The sequence below is a fragment of the Pieris brassicae genome, chromosome 4 (genome assembly GCF_905147105.1).
Source record: "Pieris brassicae chromosome 4, ilPieBrab1.1, whole genome shotgun sequence".
Taxonomy (NCBI): domain Eukaryota; kingdom Metazoa; phylum Arthropoda; class Insecta; order Lepidoptera; family Pieridae; genus Pieris; species Pieris brassicae.
The window spans coordinates 84,798-103,833 of record NC_059668.1 but is presented as its reverse complement, the minus strand read 5'-3'; the positions used below and the strand labels follow the sequence as shown (position 1 = coordinate 103,833).

The 19,036-nt window shown below is 36.4% G+C and overlaps 1 protein-coding gene across 3 annotated transcripts in view; it reads right to left on the bottom strand.

The window, feature by feature from the left end:
* LOC123709028 (adenomatous polyposis coli protein-like) overlaps nt 1-19,036 on the bottom strand; it is a 29,446-nt gene that overhangs the window by 8,566 nt on the left and 1,844 nt on the right. The window contains exons 1-3 of one of the 3 annotated variants that reach the window (XM_045660108.1): nt 10,924-11,091; nt 2,179-2,605; nt 132-1,523 (exon numbers count right to left, since the gene is read on the bottom strand). In XM_045660108.1, the coding sequence (XP_045516064.1) occupies nt 132-1,523; nt 2,179-2,445 (1,659 nt within the window). In that variant the 5' untranslated portion in view covers nt 2,446-2,605; nt 10,924-11,091. Of the gene's footprint in view, nt 1-131; nt 1,524-2,178; nt 2,606-10,923; nt 11,092-19,036 lie in introns of those variants that run through there. The other 2 variants (XM_045660110.1, XM_045660109.1) reach the window with 2 other exon arrangements.

Sequence of the window (19,036 nt, the reverse complement as noted above, 5' to 3'; positions counted from 1 at the left end):
AAAACAACACTTTCTTTTTTATTTGAATTATGCATCTAGGCTGCCGTAATTGCAATTGCCAAATAAATATTTTGAAATAGAATTGTCTATAATAAAAAGTAGTATATTTACTAAAAACGATCTGCACTCACCTGTCGCATATCGTCGTTGGGCGACTCCAATTGTTCGACGAGCGCCATCATAAAATCTTTAAACGAGCACAATAACGACTTATTGTTTCCATCGCCGAACGTTAAATTGGTTAAGGTCATTCCCGCGTACTTTCGCATCGTCAAACACGTGCCGTCATCGGTTCTGCTCCCATGTGCCGCTTGGTCGCCGCTCACCAACGCCGCCAATGCTTGGAGTCCCCCGAGCTGGCAGACCACATGTCTATGTTCTTCGTCGAACGATAACTTCATCAAAGCGGCCACGCTTTGACTGGGATGTTTTGTTGTATCGTCGTCTAACGCTTCCTTCCCTTCTTTTCTATTTTCTACTATATCTTCCAAGGAGTAACAGTATTCTCTGACCTGTTCTAAAAGCCTCCACACCCGGGCCTCTCGCCTACCCGCTTTGTCATCTGTCTGCGTGTGAATAATGTTTCTCAGAGCTTTAGCGGCACGATCTCTGGTTTCTCTGGCGACTTTTGAATGGATCAATTGCACTAACAGTGGTATACAACCTGCTTGTCGCATTGCTATACAACTTTCGACGGATCTGCTCATATCTAAAAGCGGCCCGCTCAAATCGGCATTGTTTTCGGGAGATAAACTGAGTAGTGAAATCAAAGAGCACACACACTCCATTTTGTTTTCTAGATTTGACGATGGTCTGGGACAGTCACTGGAACCATTGCTCGAGAAGCTGCGAACGCTTGAAGTATCGTGACCCGTCCAGACGTCACGTTCTCCCGGCCAGGTCCCGGTATACAGTTGGGATGCTCTTTTATGTCGTTCACTCGATCTAGCTGCGTTTTCGAGTCCGTAATGTAAAGCGCTTCGATAACTAGTTCGATGTGGCCTATCTTCTTGTGTGGAAGACTGAGGTTTCGTCTGTCTTTTTGGAAGAGCTCCTTTCTTATGTACTTGATTATCATCGACATCGTCATCTTCAAGGAAATTGGGATTGGTGATATCGCTTCGTTCATCCAATTCATCGGGTGACGGCGAGTGGTCTAGGAAATGAGGTTTTGGAATCCTACATTCTAGATTTGTGTTTGAATGAAGTTGAAACTCATCATCGAGAAAGTTTGAGCGGCGGGGTATGGCGTCTGGTAACGTCTCCAAGTCCAGTGTGAAGTCACGGGCACGCGCCTTGTCTGCGATTTGTTTCTGTTTGGCCTGATACGTATTCTGCGTGTCCTTTGATTCCCGTTTGCGGCGCGTGTCCGGTGATTCTGGAGATGAGACGCTTCTAGGGTTTCGTGTTTCACTGGAGGTAGACGGGGTACAGTCCTCGCTAGCTGATGGTCCGGAATCTGTTAATGGCGAATTGGATGAGTCCATACTGCTCCAAGGATCTACCATAACTTCGTTCTCCAACTGAAATAAAATATAGGAAACAGATTAAATTTTGAACAGGAACTTAGTAATGTTTCAATAGTAAAGAAATTAAAGCGCCTTTTATCATAAAAGTATACTCGGGCCGTTGTCAAATACGTCAAGGATATATTGAAGACTCGTTTTGGGATTCGATATAAAAATTTTTTTACAGTAATTCTAAAAGCATTAATACTTTTACTCTCTTTTTATTTCATATTTAATGACTAAGCAAGCATGTAGCATACGTTTCCAATCTAGCAAATAACGGCTCTAACGAGGCCTATACAAGAAAATATCGGAACTAACCATAACATGAGAGGACAATTTAACTAGATACATGACTGTAATCATTTGGGTTGACAAGCATTATGTGAAAGTAGTGCAGTTAGTGGATTTCGCGTGCTCGAGTCATGTTCACAGTTGTAGCAAGTCATGCTTTATGTTGGCCATCTTTATGAACACAGTTCACTAGAAACGGACAATCGCCGGAGGAAGCCGTCGTGCATCAATGGCTACAGACATCCGGCATCGGTTGCATTACCTTTTTTGTGCGAATAAATTTGTTGTTTGCAATATTTTCAAAAGCCCAACACGATTTTACAATTCTAAGCTGCGAAAGTTTGTGGCCGCTTAAACCCTTTTTCATACGACTTACCAAATCTCTATCATTAGCGGTAACGTCATCCAGTGGATTTCCGTTCTCGAGATCGACGCCGGAGTCGTTTAGATCGGCTCTTCGTCTCTCGTTTCGCATAACTTCGTGGAAGTTTCTAATCGAGTTAAAGTTAATGCGGAGGTCTGTTGTGAAGTCATCGTAAAGTTTGAATTGGTTCGCATTGAACTCAGTCTCATTGTCGAGAATATCACGTGTGGGACGGTTCGAGTTTCTATTGTACATCACTCTGTAGTAATCGCGGTTCATTTTGGAATCCAGAAGATAATTTTACATTTGATTTCACTTGTTTTTCATACTGTCACTGTCATTCACTTGATGGAACTGTTAGTGAAATAGCAGTTGCGTCGATTGCTCATAATTATTGGATATAATCGCGATTAGCACGTATAATTGTGGTGTAAAGGGACTGTAAGACGTGATATAGATTCAGCATTGTTTTTTTCCTATTTAAAATACCTAGGCGCATTCTTTCACAGAATGTAATCAAACAGACTCAACCTCTTACACAAATCGTACGAACAATAATACTGGGCTACAAATATTTACGCGAACAGATTTAAACGGAGGGTCAGTAGTAGGTGTGAGGTAATGTATCATGTATTCAGAACACTAAGAAATGTGTTTGTGGGTTAAGCATGATATGAAACAGAGTTGTAATTAAGAGAAATAATGCCTATATTCAATTTTTAATATCACAGATCAGGCTAATTTGAGTGTTCGATGAAAAAGGAACCCAACTAGAGGTGCGTGCGTGAGCTAGCGGCGGTTAATCTTTTAATCTTTAACCTATTTATACCCTTGACATTAAATAGATTTGAAGATAAATATAACTTGAACCGTACATGATGGCACATTGCCAGCCATTAACAATACTTCGGGACTATTTATAATTCGACTAACAAAAAAATATATGGTTATATTATAACGACTCACAATTATAACTTTAACATTTTATATTTTGTAATCAGAATTGAAAAACGGCTTTTGGAATAAATAATAAGTCAGATTATTTCATCAGATTTTCCTAAAATGGTGCGTGCAGAATTCACGGCCAACAGGCGAGAATTTCTCAAGAGCTGATATATCCAGTTCCACGTAGACTGTCGATTTCTTGACCTACATCAGAACGGAGCGATGGCCCTTCAACTGCGAGAGGCAAGCATCTCATAAGAGTGAATATGTCTTTAATAAAATTCCTATACGATATATATTGACAGTGACCTCAACGTCCCCAATTCTACATTCCACCATTCTTTTACACTGGCAAACAGCGCCCCTGCGGCATAAAACTTCTTCTACGTTATCAAAAGTAATAAATTATACATAATTATTATTTACTGGCAATATTGTTTACTTGGTACTTTTTTTCATCTTATTGGATTACTTAAGTACACATAGAAAATTACCTAGTTGTATATTTCATAGATCAAAATATGTTAAATATTTTAGGTTAGTTAATCCTTTTTATAAGAGATATCAAAAATGAAAACACTCAACAAGCAGGTCAAAAGCGGCTCTTAACACAAGCACGACCTGCAGAATTTAATGTCGTAAATATATGGGGCAAATAAGCAACGCTTACTAACTATATGCTTTATACCTGCTTTTTATGCATAATTAATAGATCTTTTATGCATTGCTCTATGCAACTGCACGGGCAACACGCCACAGCAACTAATCTGCGTGTTACGATCCACTCAAGTAGAACTTCATATGTCGATAGTTTTTATTAGGAGCGTGGACAGGTAATAGCTTAATTATTCCTTTCGTAAGAGTTTGCTTATTTCTTCACGTATAAGAAAATCGTTACAAATTAATCTTAGGCATAAAATTATTGAAATTCTTACGACGTTTAAAGAAACACACTATAGAGCCTGGTCACGGGATGATCCAGTTCAGGACCACGCTGTGTGTAAAGTGGTTAGTTAATTACATTTAATTATAAACCGATCTTCGTACAGGTCCTTCAAGAAAAGAGCGTACAAATTCTTAAAAGGCCGGGAACGCACTCGCGAGCCCTCTGGCATTGAGAGTGTCCATGGGCGGCGGTATCACTTAACATCAGGTGAGCCTCCTGCCCGTTTGCCCCCTATTTTATAAAAAAAAAAAAAAAAAGGCATTCTATTCCGTTCAAGGCCGTGAGTTTAGTACTCGATCAAACCGAGCATGCTTTGCTTGGACGCCGCGCCGACCAGAAATAAATCATAGTATACAACTTCAATCAAAGCTAATTAAGTGTTTAACAGAATACATGTTGTGTACAATCCCACGCACTTCATTCGGGCATAGATTTTTTTTTCAATAATTTTGCATCGCAATGTCATTTTATATTTAGCATTTCTCATTGCAACGGCTTACCTTTTAATCTTAAAACATAACTTAACTAAGCCTGTTTCAACCCGGTTCCAATCCGTCGACACCTCATGAAACTCACGTCACATAACCGTTGGTTCATCGTTGATCTAAGTTTACAAATCAGCTATATTTATCGTTTCCTGCACCATATTTTTGTCACACATCCAAAACCGACACCTGATGCCTTGATGTATACTTCCTTCTTGGTGAAACAACGTTACTCACATTTACTTATTTTTTTGTACAACCGCTCTAAAATTACTTCACTAAAGTTTTTAATATACACACATTAAAATATGAAATTGGCAGGAATTCCCTTCTATCTGAAAATAATAGTTCTAAATTGTTTATTGTTGAAGAAGCTTACGCAACTTTAATGAATTGTATTATTGTGCCTCCATTACTATTACCAAGTATATAGTAGTATTCCCATCGGGAGGTAACTAAAAAATTATCTGAAATCTTTTCAAAGAACGTTTTAAAGCAAAAACATGCATAAAGCAAAACAACTAGATCAAAAAGCATCACAACGCTTTAATCTGTGCATTGCACGGTGATGCTGCGACGTTCACTCCCGGCTTTGTACACAACGCCTAATCAACACGGAAAACAACAAAAACAAACCGTATTGTTTTACCGTTAGGTCATCATTAATTGCTATCATATTTCAAAGCGTCTGAGTTTTAGTTCAATATTACCTCACACTAAATGTTGATTAGATTGATTAACATGACTGTGTCGAGACGGTCGATTCACTCGTATACTTAGCGAAAATTTAAATTTAAGCGGCTCGCTTGCCTAGAAGACGAAAGCAGAAAGAAAACCGCGGTTCGTATGTAACACGACCGGTGAAAGTGTGATAGAATTCTGTGATGCACCCAACCTCTAGGCTATTATCGTAATTGGAGTGAGACGAATACGTGAACACATGACTGCTAAGGCAAATGAATAGACCGTTTCTTCGCTTGAAAAGGAAAGTGGTCGTGAGATCAACGCGCCTTGTATCACCACTCCCGAGGTTCCATTATGGTTGTGGTTCGTACATCTTTTATCTATGAGAGCAAATGTGATCTCAGTCGACAGCTAGTTACAGTTGTTACAAAGGTTTTACTTATTTCACAAGTTACGAATATTGTGTCGCATTGCGGTGTCTCGAGCCGTTTGCTTGCTCGTCACTGCACTTCGCAGTACTTGAACTGGGCTAAGTGATTATTACAACTATTCTTAATGCAGCTTACATAACTGTACCTATAAGATAAATTATATGTTTAACATTACGATGTTTATTCGCAAAGAAATGTGCTTCAATAGCACAACTTGAACTACATTGATAAGAGATAAGATAAATAACGAGAGATAATTATTCATGAAGCATATTCTTCAACTTTTTGTGAACCACTTTAACTCCTAATCATTAAACACAAACAAAACAGTGATGTAATACTGGCTTTTAGGAAACCAAAGGTAAAATGTTAATCACCGTCATAAATGAACGGAATTCTGTTCAAATTTGATTGGTCTGTCGGATGTTTCCCTCGGCCGGTAGTACTTATGTGGAAATACAATAAATAATCAAATGAAAACACTAGACTACTTGCTACGTACAGATAGCCAATGGAACAAGAAAATATTACAAAACAAATAAGAGCGAAATAACGAAGCTAACTTTCTCAGATGACAAAAAAATTAAATCGTTGCGACGTTACATATCGAGTAGAAGACGTAAGTACTACAAAAACATACAATGAGGAGGAAAGTAATGAAGCCGATTGCATTGAGATTGTTAATATACACGGATATAAAGTATAATACTCAAGTAATGTGATGAAGATGCCTACATTGTTATCAATTATAATATTCACTGGATTTAGTATAGTTGATAAATGTATAAAAAAAAACCTTGACGACAATATACGCCGAAGTTCCTGCTCCAAAGGGAAGCGCTTTGGAAATTTCCTATCGGGTCAAGACTAAACAATCAATCACAATACACCGTGAAGGCATGGGAAATGAAGTTTTAAATTTACAGGTACAGCAACAGGATAACATGGCTTTTAGCTAATTAAAGTGTGATGTTCAAAACATAAAACGCCTTATTTTTTCGTCTACGTCTAAGTAATTACTAGTTTGCAAACTGCAATTCGTATATAATTACAAAGTTTTATATCGGCCAAGCAATACGTCACCCACAAGCAGGGCACGGAAATGCAATTTACATAGAACTTCGTAACGGTTTCTTTATATGCACTGAATATTACCTATGTAATCATCAAGTTGGTGAAGTAACAAAACACATAACACGTATGTTAATACACGAAAAGCCTTAACCACGTTAGGCCAGTAATACAAGGGCCTCATTAGATTTTTGGTAAGGTGAGATTTGAAATGCCAAGAGACTGAGAAAACGGACATAATAGCTCGGTAAACATATTTATACATACATACATTTAACATATTCATACCAGTCACTTAGTAAACTGTTCGTGTTTTAACGAGTATTCAAACGATGCGCAATTCGGGGTTGCGGTTCAACCGATTACAATTCTTAGAACAAGTCCTTTTAAGTCTTATACGTAATAGTATATTATTAAAAACTAGATGTGGTTACAAGAATTTCTACCCGACTGATTCTGTATAATAAATAATATTTTATTAAAATGGAAATTAACTTTCTTATTGCTTCAATCAAATAACAAATCCGTAATTTTCAGTATAAAAATGTAATACATTTGTCTAAATACAACTGCTTAAAATGATTTAAATATACATAGAATTCATTTTACTATATATTATGCAAGCTTTGAAATAGAAACCGTTTTCTAATAACAGAAAGGCTTTCTAGATTAAATTCCAGCATCAGCGCTGCAAATATGTTAAGATCGCGGCGGACAAATCTAGAATGACTTTTCAAAATATTAAAGGATTTCTTTACAATTATACTTTTATAAGTCTAAAAAGTCTCAACAATAATGAGTTATGTGGGTATAATGATTAATATTCATAACACAATTTTAACAATACCGACTGCGATTGGCCGCCCAATACGGTGCTGAAGCCTTCGATACTGCATACAAATAAGAGGCGTAGGATGATTCCAATGAAATAGCTATGGAAGACAGTTTTGAATTAATTCAAGAAGGTTAAATCAATAGTAATTTCTGACATTGACACATGACACTTTTGTCATTACCTACCCGGTAAACCGCAGAAGCCTGATGAAACAACACATTAATGTATTGGAAAAATATTCTAATCTCGGAAACATTGACAACACAGGAATCTTGTCTGATACTTAGGCTCGAATGTTTCCCAACCTCTTTTGTCCCACCTTAGCTTTATTAAAATCCCCCCCCCCCCATGTAAAAATACATAGTTTTAATATTAAAATTAATTTACTTTGAAACTTAACAAACTTAAATCTTAGGCTTTGGGAATAGAAGCCAATTTTCGAAAGTAACGCTTCAAGTAAATAGAAATGTGGGCGAAAGCAGATATCCCGTATTACACAAGGCTTCTACTGGGTACACATGGTGGGTGGATCTAATTGAGGGTCTAGTTGTCTTAGCACTAAGGGCTTTTGCTCTTGTAACCTAATCGAAGATTTCCTTAGACATTTATCCGATAATAGTGAATCATGTAAACAGCAATTATTATGAAATCAAGCGATTGTTTCCGCTGAATTAAAACCGAGAGAAGGGAAAGCTATCTAAATCGAATCGAGAATGTTAATAGAAATGCCAATTTAAAAACAATAGATTCCAATAGCATTTTTAGATCATTAACTTGATTTAACTCACTCTGGAAAGAAGTGGAACCGATCGGGCATGAGTATGAACATATTAGAAGAATGAGATCAGTTCAATAAAAACAATGCACAGTAAATGACATAACCCACCATAACCGAATGTGGGACGCATTTGCCATAACGAGTTCGTTTGTCCAACCTGCGAGACCGGTCTCTCCTGGCCCGCTGACTCACCGTGACCCAATGCTTGTAATAGATGCTTTCATATCAAGCAGATAGAAAGTGCAATTTCAAACAAGGGTAGTCCCGTAGCGATTTGGGAGATCTAACCGACATAATTAATATGTGATAACCTCTCCAGGTTCATTAATAACAAATGATTTTAAGCCTAGAGCCAATCAGTTATGACTAAGTGATACAAGAAGGCAGATGTGCATCTTGGTGAATCATGCGCAGGTGAACATTTAAATTTTCGTCGAGTAGGTTCACTTTCATTATTATTGTATTTATATTGTTTTAAGTTAACTAACTTATAGATAGTTTGAAATTATTAAATGTAACCAGATTGACAATAAGAAGGCTCAACAAACAACATTTGACACTCTTAGCATCAATTTTTACACTACTTGTATTTTTCATAGTAGTTATATTAATGTATTGAGGACTGTCATGTTGGCGAGATAGGCCTTTCTACTTCATTTTAAAATTATCAACAAAGTTCAACTACGAGGGAACAATTTGTTTCATCTAAACTAATATCTTTCGTAAACAAAGAAACACTCATACCACATGTCCGACCTAATTCCTGTAATAAATTTCACAGAGCTCGGTGAGGTACATGTTTAATAACAGTTATAACTAATTCTCTCAGTCAGATTTTTAGACTCTCTTTAAACTTTCCAACGAATTGTAATTGATTGTAAATATAATTGCAAATCCATTGTGTGATTTTAATTATACTCCTAACGCATATTAAGCTTATTTTTTGTACCGAAATAATTAATAGGTTAATGACAATAGTATGATCTACTTTTCACAGATTGAAGAGTCAACTCTGCCCTATGGATTAGAAAGTTAAAATATATTAATATATATTGCTGCGAAACTGTAATCGTTTACGTAAAAAAAAGTCCTGGCTACTCTAGATACAAGGATAGAACACACTCTATGCGTAGTCTTGCCCTAAATTCTCAAAATAATAATTGCATAACACCACACATGTCCAACTAGTGTCATTGACAGTGCCAGTGAGTCAGCCACTAGAATAGGCGGCCGCACTAAGGGGGTCACACTAGTTATTAATGCTAATTGTAATAAAACAAATTGTATTGTCAAAGCTTTCAATTAATTTAAGTAGACTTGGAATAAAAATATGAAACGCAAGTTATAACTTTCACAAAGACCTGGGACATAATTGATGTGCATAACAAATTGTAATGGGATGAGTCTCGGACGGCGTCGGTACTAAAGCATATCACGCTTTTCAATCGTCTTTGGTAACAATCACTAGATTAATGTTAAAATTAGTCTAGTATTACAATGCCCTGCTTACTGGCGCCAGTTCGTTTGAGGTAGTGACTCACACGCCCGAGACACTTCTTAACTTGAATATAAACTAAGAACATAAACAATTATTTAAAACATAAAAGTGATAAATTCTACTCTGTAGTACCCGAGTGAAGAGGGTATATTATTAAGCCACAACAAACGTTACTAATAACAGCCATCTTCGAAAACATTATTGTCATTCTTGAATCAATTAGCACCTACATATTACCAATTAATTGTGTAAGATGCAAATGTCGCATGCATATGCAGCGAATTTCTACGAGTACAATCTAATTATAACGTTACACGCTCTCACTCCTCAGGTCGTTACTCCAGCGTTGGCTAATTCACTATTTGAGCCTAGGTCAAGAACTTCGCTACTAGCACTCCCTTTCTTTCGTAACATGTTTGGAACTGATCGGTGACCTTCCAATCCTTCTGTGCCTGACACACGTTGTCAATACAACGTCTCATTCCAGATTCGCACCCGAGATTTTTAAATTAACGTATTATTTTTAATTAACCGGCAATGTTAGTGCAATTCTCTCTCATTATTAGCTAAGATTATAGAAACAAAACAAGTTTAAAAAAATAGTTGGTAGTAATGCTTTGGCAATTGAAGTGAAATGAGGCTGGCTTTCGATAATATATTTTATCCTATACTGAAATTTCTTTTAAGCTATGACGCACAATTCATAAAATGTGATAAAATATTGATAGTGGGATCATCCCAGATTGTAAATCATACATCTAAAATTCACTGTATACCAATAATACAATGGCACATAGGCGGAGTAGCTAACATTTCCAAAATTTCAGCTATTTTGAATACGTAGGGCTCGTACCGAACACATGTCAGAGGATTGACTTGCCTACAATTATATGCGTTTCGTCATACCCGCATCAAATATCTCGTTAATTGCGATATAGGCTTTCATGTTGGAGTTATATAATTGTTGTTGTTTTACTTAAGAATTAATCATAGGCTCAGATGGAATGACGACGAAAAACTCAACAAAATATGAAGATTTTTTTTTAAATATATTTTTGATAGTAAGTAAAAATCATAACTGTACCGACGCAACCGCTACAGGGCACTGGTGCCTGAAACCAAACCGGCGACCATGTCCAAAATTTGATCAAGCATAACCACACAACATATCCACTATGAACACTGCTGTTATTACCAAGACACGACTCGTTTCAAATTTGAAACTGACAGCGACGCGCGCGCATGCCGACGCGAGAACGACTGACGAATGACGATTCAGACTTGACTGTACCGCGTGCGATTGTATAGGGGATATTGTTTCACGGCATTCATTTATCAAAAGTGTAAATGTAAATATTCCCAGAGAAATTTGATAAACATTTTCCAATATTATCATAACATTTTTATACAATGTTCAATGTAACTTTTTCAATATTTCTTAATTTGCAAACTAGTTTCATAGAAGTCATTTGGTAGTATTAGATAAGAAAATATTCCTCGGTAAATAAACATTACACAGCAAACAACATTATCTGAGGCCAAGAGTCTATCGCTGAGAGCAATCAATACAACGTGTATGGATGTCCATGGCGGGAAATTCCAATCTGCCCGTGCGATAACGCCTTCGTAGCTCAGTGAGTTACGAATTCATTCAGATTGATTTTGACTTACAATCACATATCTCTCCGAGATGAGAAAGTAATACAAATTTTCTATTGTATTCTCACATTTTTCAAGAAACGTCATGTTTCTGACGTCCATTGTAAACACTGGGCACGTGATTGACTCCGATTCTTTTAGCTAAAATTACTTTCTCGTAGTGCAATTATTATCGTAATTTTATCTATAGCTGCTCTTAAGTGAAAGTCAATATCGCGGTTGCAAAATGATTGCTACTTTAAAAATAAAAATGTCTACGCATCAACAGCTTTAAACAGAGGTTTTAGTTATTATTATTATTCTTAGCTATGTTATGTTTTCATAACGAAATCTTTAGTAATATAACAATCGCTATACTAAAAATGACAAATATCATTTGACGAAACTGCTTTCTAACATCAATATAAAAGACATAATGAAGGTGAGGTTAATGAAATGAACCACACCCGGGAAGGTACATCTGGGTGCAGAGGTAGTCCGTTCGAGCATTTGAATAACAAAGCGACTTTTAGACTAGCCTAATATAGCTTTATTTATATACAAGTTACTAATATAAATTCGTTATGTAATTTTTCGCAAATACGCAACAAAACGAATTCGTTTGTCAAAAGGACGTTTGTCAAAACGCCCCAAATTACCTATTACCGAATATATTGTATCTTTTAGGAATAATCAGAGAACAGTCGTACGTTGCTGATAGTTCAGACAAGCTCACTCCATGAATTCGCGAAATTGTTTACCCACACAGTCTAGTGATTCACTCTCAAGCTGTGCATTACATCATTAATGCATTCGTCGTCTTCGGTACCGAAGCTCGTCACAAGGACAGAAGCACTCTCTCAACTACAAGCCACACGATCATATCCAATGAAAATAACCTTTGTACCTTATATGCCCAAAAATACCAACAAACTAAGCCTCGTTAACTAAGCTAAAGAGCAAGCGTCGCGAATCACAGATCACTATCACGCACAGACAAATTTCGACGGATTTGAACGAAGCGCTAAAAGGACGATAGTCACAGTCCGGATCCGACAGTTTTCCTTCGAGTCGAAGAAAAGAGTGGAACGTGTGGCGCAGTACCGACGCGTCCGGGCCACGCCGCTGAGGCGACTGAAAGGATCGAACGACCCCGGGGGAGGCTTCTGCGTATTCGAGCGCAATTCGCAGACGGTATTGCACTCGACCGTCCAAGCATAAGGCTCAATTTACCACGTCGGTATTGATAGCATCAATCGATAAATGCGGTGTGTCAGAAAGCCTGAAGAAACAAACACGCAATTTAAACTTGGACTGTATGTGGAAACAATAAAGCTCACAGTTCTTTGTGAACTTTGAGTTGGAAAGTGAGGGATGAGGTTGTTTCCATCTGTTTAGGTGGGGTGTGTTCAGAGGGCGTTAGAATCGCGTATTCACCGGTCGCATTTAATAGAAATTAGTAAACCTTGTTGCAATGGAGGTTTTGGGTATCATCTTTTATAGGAGTATATTTCCGATTCTTATTAACCGAATAAGGAATACTTTCCTCAGTGTATTCAAGCAAATTAGCTGATCAAATGGTCAGTCACTAGGTCATCCATCACTGGTCGTGTTCAACAAGGCCTTAATGCGAATATTATTCAAAGCAGTAGAAAATGCATGGTTTTACAGTATGCTAATATACCACTACATAAGGAAAGTATAGCAGTAACGTATCATCTAAAATTAATATTCAAAATTCAATCCAATTTAAAATGGTATCTCTAAATTTATAATTAGTGTAAAGTTTGATCTGCCTACAAATTAATTCTAAAGTTATATGAAACTGGAGGCTGTTCTATTGGCAACACACTGCATCCACGAGACGCCACGTGGGCGACGGCGGTGCAATCGATACCGTGATGCAGTGGAGCTTACCTCACATTGTTTATTGCTGGACCATGAAAATAAAAACTTAACATTATTGAGTACTTATCAGGTGTAATATTACTAAGTATCGTTCTTAAGCCTGTTATTTATTCTAATTGATGTCGTTAAAACGTCAGCATAAGAACAAATGTTCATATGATGTTGATTTTAATGGACCACCTATACCGTGTTGTTCCTAGCTGTGATACTATGATATGACCTGTGAAGACACATCTCTACGTCTGTCCGCGAATGAGAGCAAATGCTTTGTTTCTCATATTTGAGTATGTTGAAAAAGTAATGCTGCTAAAATGTTTCTGCATGGACAGCGGCGCTCTCATGAATAATGTTTTATTCTCCAGGTATTATGTTAAAGAACACAAAACATCTCATTTGTGCAACAACTCAAGTTACCTAAACCATTTCAAATACTTCATATGGTACATGATATTTTCGATGTTTAAGTTAACAAAGAATTCATTACGTACATATGAAGTATTACTTATCTTACACGAATAATAAGGTTGATCATTATAATCCAAGGAGATCTACTATACTATTTGTAATAATAATAACATTGCTGCAAATTTTTATTTGGCTTCTACAGGAACAGCAAACGATTACATGAATTGTATAATGGAAAATAGTATAATGACCGACCGAGAAGAATTTAAAGAAATCGCTAAGGCGCAACGCTTAAGTATTAAAATAAACAAAAGCTCTGATAAAGGCTATTTAGAAAATAATAAACGAGGAGACTGGAAGAACCTCTAGAAAGGATACTATATGATTATAAGGTGCACATAAACAGCAAAATAATTAGTTCCGACCTCGAAGTAGCCCCTGCATTTGAAGAGGTTTTTAACATTCCATTGAATACAACCAACGTTCTAAATTATTCATCATTATTATTATAAAAATATTTATACTGAAATAAAAACAAACTAAAGATCTTTGAAGTGTATCTGTCTTCATTTTACAATCACTAATCAATGCTATCAGTTCAGAGTTAGCCATAATATTTAATGAATGTATAGATCGTGGAGTGAGGCTAAGTAAAATCCCACTGCTTTTCAAAACGGGCAGCAACTTCTCAAATTTTGATAAAATTATTCCTGATCAATTATTGATGCACTTCAATAATAATAATAAGCTTATGCATAGCCAGCAGTAGGGTTTTAGAAGTGGTCGCTCCACAGCCGATGCTGGCATTACATTAATTTCCGAGATGTTAAATGCTTGGGAAAATTCTCAAAATTCTCATTAGAGTTTTTTGCGATTTATCAAAGGCTCTTGACGAAACGAACGATAAGAAGACAAAATGTATTAAATTTTTATCTACAAAGGTAACATAGTAATGCTCAAATAATAATTAAAGATATAGACTTTGTTGATAATCCGGTGTTATTGGGAATATCTTTAGATAGTATCCCCACGGGAGTCAGTCAGGAATTACATATTTTGACTTTAATACATTTATGAGAATATTTTGTATATGTGGAAAAATATAGATATCTTTAAAAAAAATAGTAGCTTCCATAATTATAGCACTCGCAATAAAGACACAATTAGCGCACCAACCACAAGGCTGCATAAAACAAGTAATTCTTTCCAAGTCAATTGTATACATCAACAAAAACATTAAAGTAAAACTGCTTGCTAAGGCCTATTATAATATAAACGATCCCAGTGCTCGGATCAAGAGGTAACGCGACTGAACCTCTCGGCTGCATTTCCAGACTCTGAAGCGATCGTCAACATCCACGATTGTTTCAATGTAAAGTGGGAACAAACCGTGATCCATGTGGTTTCAAACTATTTCAGTATAGTTAGTATTATTATTATTTTCTTATGTAGCCAAGTTCACATTTCAAGGTTCGTCATGCTCGCTTAAATGTCATTGCTTGTGGCAGCGTCCATGCGTCGGATTGTCTCTCTACCTAAAATATGGCTTGGGGCCGATGGCTGGCCATGCGCCATACTCGTGATCGGGTGCTGTTTGTGGTGAGTGGTCGAACTTGAATTCGTGTATGCGGTGATGTTAGGACTTATTACGACTATGTATTTGCGTGTTGTTCCCACGACAATGTCAGTACGGGCTTCAAATTCACCCTGCCTAGTGCTGATAGAGGACAAATCTTTGTTATTTTTTTTTTAACTATCAATTACATAAGATTTCATGTGGAACACGGTGTACTGATTGCAACTCTTCACAAACATTGTGTAAAACAAAAAACTTGGCGATTAAAGAGGCTACGCTCTTGATTTGAGAACTGAACTGAACTGAGAGAACTGGCAAATGGTTAAACCTTAGTTAATAAATGATTTTGACTCTGACTTTAAGCAGTCAATAACTCATAAACTGCGATGCACGGCGCGTCGCATAGCAGGAAAGCACGTTCAGAGAATTTCAACATACTATTAAAGAAAACGGTCAACGGAAGAATGGCGTTAGACATTCGCAAATCAATTTGCCGATTAGAAATGGTCTCATTATTATGATGTCACGACCTCTGTTTGCAAGACGTTGGCAGAGAGTTCATTCACTCGGATCAATTACTAAGCCTCTCCTACTAAGGACTCATTCGCAATTTCATGTAAACTAAAGTCTTGAGACTGGTTTCCCTAAGGGAGTCGGTACGGAATAAGTTTAAGGAATTATATATTATGACACTATCTGGTCAATATACTCTTGGAGCCTGGTTGTATATTAAAAAAATATATAATCGATTTTAAAACAAATTGTGACTTTCATCAGTATAATACTCGAAACAGAACCAAACAAGGAGATAAACCATTCGTTAGATGGAAATTGTATACGTTTTTATAACAAAATCCCACCGATTTTAGAGGAGTATTACTGAATAAATTCTACACTCCCGTTAAACGTAATTTAATCAATAAATCTTTTTATACATTCGACGAATATTTAAATGACCCTAATCCTTGGGATTGATTTGCTGCAGATCAAACAATTTGTATGACTATTGTATGTATACAACTTAGCGATTAAAGAGTTGGGAGCGTTTATTGCCAGTCTTCTTGCCCGCTCTACGCTCTTGACTTGCGAACTGGTAGTAAATATAAAATTAGAATCAATTTAATATCTTTTCTGTTGACGTTCATAAGTGTACCCATGTGAATAGAGTTATTTTGATTTTGAGTCAAAATATTAATAAAAAAGTATTCAAAATTAGTAGAGCAGCTGCAGCAGTCTGTTACAGCGTGCCCCTCGATAACCTACCTTTGTGTCTAAAGGGATATGAAACACAAATTTCTGAAGGCATCTGTACATAAATTACAACCAAGTGACAATTTGTTATTGCTAAAAATAAAAAAAGCATCAAATGTTTTAAAGATACGAATTGTATTGGATAATATGATTATATTATATGTCTCTCGCCGTTGAAAGCTTCTCCCTGAACTTGCACAAATATGTCAAGATCAAAATTAGCCAAACCGGTTCAGCCAATATCGAGTTTTAGCGAGACAAACGAACACCAATTCATTTTTATATATGTAGAAAGTTTGTAAGAATAAAGAATTCGCTAAATCAAAGGGTTTTTTACTCAATGATAACACGTTATCAGTAATTATCAGAAGACGTAGGGGTATAGGCGATTTATTTTACTACCAATAAAGTTATCGTTAACTATATAGGGGGTGATCAGTGGGTTTGAGTTTTAATAAAATTATTATTAAGCAGCAGGAGCTGCTTTAATATCAACATTAAATTGTCGGTTAATTCATAATCAAACATAAAAAGTAGCTGTTGAAAGAATGTAAGATGTTAATAGCAGCTCTCAAACAAACAATAACTACGGAGTCCACAAGGGTCCAACTTTAATTTAAAATATTCTCGTAACCAAATGACAACTAAACCAGGAGCATTGTAACAAATTAAAAATTTAATAAGGAATGCCCTCGATGTTTTGCAAATACAGTAAATTAATAAACAATAAAATCATATGAATTTTGAAGAAACACGATGTGTGACACGATATATGATATAAAACGCAATGTTTCTAGAAACTGTTAGGACGATAAAGTGAAAAGTATTTAGTATAGATTAAACGGTGACCTAACCCATTTATAATTGTATTAAATTATTTGTGAACTTTTCCAGACTAATCCAGTTACGAGCCGTGCTCACTTAATTTTCCTTTTATTTTTTATTCCGATAACAATAACAACTAACTTTGGACTTTTATCAATCTTCGTTTTAAAATGAAAATGCGTAAATTTAAATTCCTCAATATTTCACAGCCAAAGCCGCAACCCGGATTATTGCATGGAGATTAGATTTTCGCTCCCCTCGAGATCCTGAGCTATGTAGGAGATGATTTAATCGGCGTTTACTGCCGCAGTCTTACGGTAGACATACTAACATGCAGTTATCTCATAGAACGATAAGTCGCCAATTTCCTTAGAATGTAAGAAAATCAATAGTCAATACAAGCAATCAAAAGGATATTAAATGATTGTTGTCTTAAAACTTTGTGTTAGAAATCTTTTGAATCAATAATTACAATCGAGAAATAATATTCGATTGACCTGTAAATATATTCTAAGATTTGTCTGCCATATACGAAGGGAAAGAATTTGAAAATACTATTTTTGTAAATACATCCTGCGCACATACAGATGTACTAACGAGTGTTTCAGTGTAAGAGATGAATGACAAATGTATTTGTAGAGTCCTCTCCGGCTGACAAAACAGAACGTGTGAGTTTCTGATGGCTTGTCAGGTTGGCTCCGAAGGTCCTGATTCCATTTACAACTAGACGGCCGATAACCTTACAATGATCAATGAAATAAACGCGTTAATGTGTTTGGGACTCACGAGTGATTTATGGACAATAAACAAAAATAATCTCCGTATATTTTCTGTACGCCATGGGCCTCCTAAGTTCAGTAGACCCTATTTTTACGTTACTCCCCTACAGGCACCTAAAGTGCGACGTAATTAGCGACCCCCTGTATCGGCGCGTGACTAGGACACGGCAGAATAATCGTAAGGACAAGATATTGACTGGTATTGTATTGACAGCTACTTTCTATCTACTGGGGTGCTGCTGCAGAGGTTCAATCCATATTTGTGCTGCAGAAGCGGGCTGTTCAAGGCATTTGTTGTGTTTCTCCACGGGAGTCGGTACGTAATAAATTTAAGAAATAAAATTTTATGACACAATCAGGTCAATATATTCTTGAAGCCTTGTTGTATGTAAAAAAAAAATATAAACGATTTTAAAACACATGGTGACTTTCAGCAGAATAATACTCGAAAAAGAACCAATTTGAGTGTACGACCAACCACTCTCCGGAAGATCAGCCACACAAAAAATTAGATAATTATTACTAAATAAATTCAAAGTTCTCGTAAATTAATTAATAAAGTTTTTTTTATAAATTTGCCGAATATTTAAATAATCCTATTCCTCCTCCTCCATAGACTCAAAACATAGCATTAAAAAGAGTGGCGGAAAGTTTCTTGCCAGTTCTCCTTGCCCACCCTTACGCTAAGCCCTTGACTTGCGAACCGGTACTAAATGGAAATTACAATTAATTTTACTTCTTTCCTGAGTTTCTTAAGTGTACTTTTTTAAACCTATATTAATAAAGTTATTTTGAGTTTCGAGTTTGAGCTATCC